The sequence below is a fragment of the Antrostomus carolinensis genome, unplaced genomic scaffold (assembly GCF_000700745.2).
Source record: "Antrostomus carolinensis isolate BGI_N321 unplaced genomic scaffold, ASM70074v2 scaffold7288, whole genome shotgun sequence".
Lineage (NCBI taxonomy): Eukaryota > Metazoa > Chordata > Aves > Caprimulgiformes > Caprimulgidae > Antrostomus > Antrostomus carolinensis.
In genome coordinates, this window is record NW_010332196.1 from 24,650 (window position 1) to 30,649 (window position 6,000).

Consider the following 6,000-nt stretch of genomic DNA (forward strand, 5'->3'; position numbering starts at 1 on the left):
CTTGAAAGCAAACACAAAAAAACTGGATGCTGATAGGATGCAGTGGGATGAATCAGTGCAGGGAATCATGACGAATGCAAGGAAGACAAATCATTTTAACAACTGTATTTTGAATAGACTGGAAGAGGTTGTTGTCATTCTCAGACAGGCATGTGTAATTAATCTGCACAATAATCTGAACTGAGAAAGATACCTGATTTAAAAATACATCAGAGAAAAATGTAGTAAGATTATTACAATAATTATTATTTCTATGCTGCCTTACATGTGCAGGATGAGAAAATGTCCCCAAGTAACGAGCATGATTGAGATTGTGAACAGTGGTAATCACAGAAAACATCACGAATGGGAAATGGTTTCCTGGGAAAGATAAAGAATTCAGATTTGGCCATATTAGCTTTAAATTGAAAGACATTAAACTGACAGAAAGGCAACCTAGTGGAACTACTGGAGAGAGATGAAGAACCATTAGATGGAGGGAGAGAAGACAGATTGGGAACAGAAAGAAAAGACTGAGAACCACCCGTGGCATTGTGGTAAGTGATGCCAAGCAGTTTGATAGAAGACAAACAACAGAGAAGAGACAGATAGCAACGCAGCTGCCAAGGACACCCAGAAAAGACACACAGCAAGGCAAGGGTGAAGGAATTAAAACAACAGTGAAAGTGTTGTTAAGTGAAAAACTAGGAAAAGGCAGTATCTCACAGACTGAGGTATTAAGGAATAAAGCAAGTGTAACCCTACCAAAATCTGTGTTCTTCTTTAGAAAAGTTCTCTCCTGTTTCTGCTTCAAATGATTGCTACATGAGAGCCTGCTAATGGGCTATGAATACAAGTGCAATATTATGGCTAAGGTGACTTGAGAAAAATGTGCCCTACAGCTAAGTTCCAATGAGCAGAGACACTTCATTAAGTGACCTCATTTTCAGAAGTGCTGAACATCCTGCAGCTCTGCCTGATTTCATTATATACTTTTTGCAAAGTGCTGGGCACTCACACTCTGGCTGACATTGCTGAGACCCCAGCAGAGTCCAGGGGATGGTCTGTTCAGTTCAGAAAGCATATGCCCCTCACTTACTTGCTTGAATGACAAACAAGCCTTGCCTTTCTGCCTCATTTCCCCCCCTCCACCTCTGAAAATCTTAAAACAGAATCCAATGTATATGGTTAACTGAATATTAGAAAAACACACTTATTTAATAGTGGTAAGCAGCGATTGACGTCTGACCCAGTCTATTCCAGCATTTAGAACTGACAGGCAGTTTGTCCCTAATGAGACAAACCCACTGTGATCATAAAAAAGATGATACTTGATCATAATGATGCATTATTGGTTTAGCCCTGAGAAAATTAACCTTATAAAAAGTCAGCTGCATACAAAAGGAAAATGTATGATTACTGCTTAGAGAAAAGCATCAGACTGGGAGTAGCTTTTTGTTCAGCATCAGATGCAAATGAAATGCACTGTAATAATACAGACTACATATTAGACCAAAATGCAGCACTGCAATAGAAAAATGCAGTAGCTTTTAATTGGCCCTTGAACATCTTTATATTTCATAGTTCAGACAGTTTGCCAGCATTCACAGTATTACAGTCACCTGGGAACTTATAAAGTTAACAAAACTTTAATTTATTGTTTAATTTCTAGGGGAACATTTCTTTGAGATGTAAAGTAACTAGTTAGAATATATATCTCTCTTTTGTTCCTGCTAGAAGACGAGTCTTGTCTCATGGGATGCATAAGGGAAATTCTACAGTATGATTTAGAAAGAATTGTCTAATTCAAAAATCTGATCTGCCTAAGAAACAAACGGATGACATGCAAAAATCAACACTTACTCCTTTTCTGCCAGGGAAGAAGGACTATCATCAGTTTCTTTGTACTTTTTTCATTCTCAGTGAGTCAGGAATTCAAGCTTTCTCCTTTAACTTACCTATGACTAGTGTTCAGTGATGCTCCAGCAGAGAGAAAAAATTCCTATCATCGCTTTTATAAAGCAGCAAAGAAACATACTGCCTTCTCTCTGAGAATGGTTCAGAGAGTTCCTTAGTTCTACCTCCTCGGCCTCATCTCAGTCAGGCATTTATCCACGTGCCGAGCTTGAACAATATGAGCTGTCCTATTTCTGTGGGATTACTCACATGCTTAATTAGGAACCTAAATGCTTGGCTGAAATAAAGCCTTAATTTCTAACAAAACTGAGTCTCAGACACTGTGCTTATTATTTGGTGAAGGGCAGAAGGCAACTCCCTTCATGGGGAGCTGAAGCATGGCATCAGCTGATGCTCTGCGCTTTGCCACATGGCTTCACACCAGCTTACTGATCCTAAATAATGCAAATAAACATTGAAGTGGCATTGACATTAGACTTGCTTAGCACATGCCAATCTCAACAGTGGTAAAAGGAGAAAAAGACTGGGTTTACATCTCTTCAAAATTCAAGCACGTGTGCTGCAGCTCAAAGTAAAAAATTACTATGCTGTTTCAGCAGTCAAACAAATTGCCTACTCGTCACAGGAAGCAGGCAAGATCATTGCTTCTGCTCTAAGAGGGCAGTGCAGCACTGGAGCAGGTTACCCACAAAGGTAGCAGAGGCTCCATCCCTGAAGGTTTTCAGGATTTGACTAGATAAAGTCATGGCTTTTCTGCTCTAGAGCTGACAATGGTTGTGCTTTGAGTGGGAAGCCGGATCAGCTCAGCCCAGAAGTCCCCGTCAACCCACATGTCTGTGATTCTTATCTTCCTTTCTTTCCTACCTCAGTGATGGTAAAAAGGCAAAATACCATTTTGTATAATTTCCTTGACATACAGCAGACTACAAAGAGAAATTTCTTATAGGATACTTATTTGTTGATCTGTTACTCAGGTATAAATGAAATCAAATCCACTGCCTACAGATTGCTGGCTGCTAGTAACTTTCCAGATTTTTTTCCCCCAAGTCTCTTCCTGGTAATACAAAATTATTCTTGCCGTTTATTTTATTCTCTGTGTCCCAGGGCTATCAGAAAAAGTTTGAAAAACTTTGTAATCTGTGAAACCTATGCACCTTCTAACAATTCTTCATAAGCAATGAGGATCTTCTGCATTCAAACTGTCCATCTTTTCCAAATATGCTGAAACAAGCTTGTAAATTATGCCAAAGAGTAAGGCTTGGATTCTGAAAGCTCATCCGCTTTGGTCAGCATTTGCCCATGGATATGTGCAATACTCTTTATTTGAATCTTTCACCTGCATAACAGGAAAATTTGCCTTTGTTGAGAAGCTAAAAGGATTGAAGCCTTGATCATGGTGTCAATAAACGGCAATATAATGCACCTAAATTTATTCAGGACTTAAAAAAGAAATCAAAACTGTAGGCAAAGTATCTTAATAGTATGTTAGCAAACTTTAAAAGTTACTAGCTAAAATACACTGAAAATAATTTGTTAAATAGGTAGCAAACACAAACTGCTAAGAGTGAAATACATACACTAAGTTAAAAATGTGATGAGACAGGACAGTAGATTGCATCATAGACTAATACTATCATTGGACATAACGTCTATAATTAATTTACCAGAGTGGTATTTTTCTAGCAGAGTAAAGAAGCATACATTACCTAATGTTGCAATGAAAAACGTATGTCTGTGGTTAAACAGTCTCAGCAGTAAATCTCTGTGGCCTTAAACTATTTTCTGCATTTTGGAGCTGTGTAATTTTTTCCAAGGTCATCCATGCATGCAACCCATACAGGGTTCAGATGATGAGGCCATGACTTTGTCATTACCACAATATTGGCAACCTCCATATATCTGAATAGGAAATTATACATTCATATTCTATTAGTTCATTCTGGGTTTTTTACATTTCAAAAAAGTTTCCTTGGACTATGTGTAAGGTATTAGGCAAAAGTAACCAAAATTTTTCACTGCATGCAGTGATCTGTGTACTGCAGCAGTAGGGCAACTAAGAGAAGGTAAGTGAAGTCATGTGCTTATTCCCTGACTTTTTAATGAAAACTTCCTGCAAAAAAGGAAACATCTGTCATTTCAAATCTTGGTCTCGTTAGAGTCAATGGTAGCTTTTCCATTGATTTTGAGTAAGCCAGGTTCCTCTTCCAAAAAACCTGCTCAAGTGTCTGCTTCTTCCCATGTACCCAGCAAAGTACACTGGAGTGGTCCAACTCAAAGCAATATTCTTGCTGACTTCTAAGGACATTTTTCTTATACATTCAAAATGCCACAACAACAAAAAAGTTTCTACAAAACAGTCTTCTGAGAAACAATTTTTGTAACTTAATGGCATGCTCAAATTTGGGTTGAAAAAATCCCAGTCCATTTTGAGGCACAATGTCATTCCCAGGTAACAAAGAGGTGATGTCTTTGAAGTCAGCAAGGTAGTTTAATGTGCATATAAGTGAAGTCAACAAGTTTATTCCAGTTTTTAAAATTACACATGTACCTGCATGTAACTACTGTTATCCTTGTATTTTCGTAGTTCCATTTTGGTAATGGCACTGTACTGAATTTGAAGTTGCCACAATAAAAGAGATGACTTTTGCTTAGGATACTTCTGTATCTGAAAACAGAAAAAAAACCCAAAACCAAACCCCTCTGCGCCCAAAGCTACAGTTTCATTAAAGTTCCAGTAAGGATTTAACATAAAAGGATCAAATTTAAAGGCCATCCTGAATAAGAGTTTTAAAAGCCAATATTTTGTCTTAGATCTGTGCTACTTTATTAGAAAATACATTTGGAACAAAGCAAAAAGAGCATAAAACATGCACTTCTGCACTGCACTCTATGTAAATGATTTTTCTAAAGGCAGACAGGAAGGTTCAAAGAACTGATAATGGTGTCTCCAACTTCTAAACCACCACTTCAAAAATCAGCTTCTACTGCTAAGGATCAAAAATACTATTATCTTAAAGTGATTTGGTGACCCATATAAAAAGACAAGTATACTCAAGCCTGACCTTTAGTAAACACATGAAGTATTAACCTCTACCTCTGGAATCCTTCCTGAAAATCTCAGCAGAGAAACCATGAAACCCAGGATTTGCACACTTGTAAGGCAGCCGAGAGAGTCTGTGCTGCACTTGCTCCACAGGGAACCAGAGAAGTTCAGGTTTCGCTGCTGTCCCATACAGTAATTTCTACAAGGACTTAGTACATTTATGTCTTTTTTCTAAACAAAGAAAGGGAAAAGACCTTACAGTGACACCTTGGTAAGGTACTAAGATTATTCAAATTTATTATATACTCACAGTATGATTTCCATATTGGAGGCTGGTATTCTTCAGCATCTAAAATAGAAGTAAAAAGGAGGAAATAAATCAGTCAATTGGCCACTGGGTCAGACTGTCAGCATGCATTTTTCTTCTGAGAGACGTCAGCTTGTCAGCAAAATTCACATCTCTTTCCCAAGAGAGATGCTAGCTCATTTACAGTGCAGTTTCTTATGTGAGAGAAGAACAGAAATTTCATCCACTTGTGGACCCAGTGTGCTTTTTCAAAATTATTCAAATGTAACAGGACTTAATTTCTTATAAATTTGCATATATTTTCCTGACTCATTAGTATTTTTAAAATATTTAACTAGACTGATAACGAATTTATTTATTTATTTTACTTGACATGATAAACCAACAAATCACTAACAGTTTTCAATCAGGCTTCTAATCCCACTATTAAGATTTTAAAATGAGCATCAATGAATAACATGCGCCTTAGCTAAAAAGATGTACAGCTCAGGCTGGACTCTGATCCACAGACCTGACAGTTCCAGTAATGAGATTCAATTACACATCTTGAACCCACTAGAATATGTAACTGGCATATTTCCCAGAAATTGCATCAGCAAACATAATAATAAAAAGTTAGAAAAAGGAAAGACTGCAAAATCTGCAAATGGAAACAGACAATTATTGCTCTTATTGACTAAAGTGGCACAAAATGAGTTGGTATCTTCTGTTAGAGCGCGTTATACAATGCTGCTGGGCGAATTTTTGGCACAGG

At 37.5% G+C, this 6,000-nt stretch overlaps 1 protein-coding gene across 1 annotated transcript in view; it reads right to left on the reverse strand.

Moving 5' to 3' along the window:
* Positions 1 to 5,288, reverse strand: part of LOC104529187 (beta-chimaerin) — a gene marked incomplete at both ends in the record, with an annotated part of 29,690 nt that extends 24,402 nt beyond the window's left edge. The window contains one exon of the mRNA XM_010173405.1: positions 5,250 to 5,288. Within this exon, the coding sequence (XP_010171707.1) occupies positions 5,250 to 5,288 (39 nt within the window). The remainder of the gene's footprint in view (positions 1 to 5,249) is intronic.
* Positions 5,289 to 6,000: the final 712 nt, after the last annotated feature.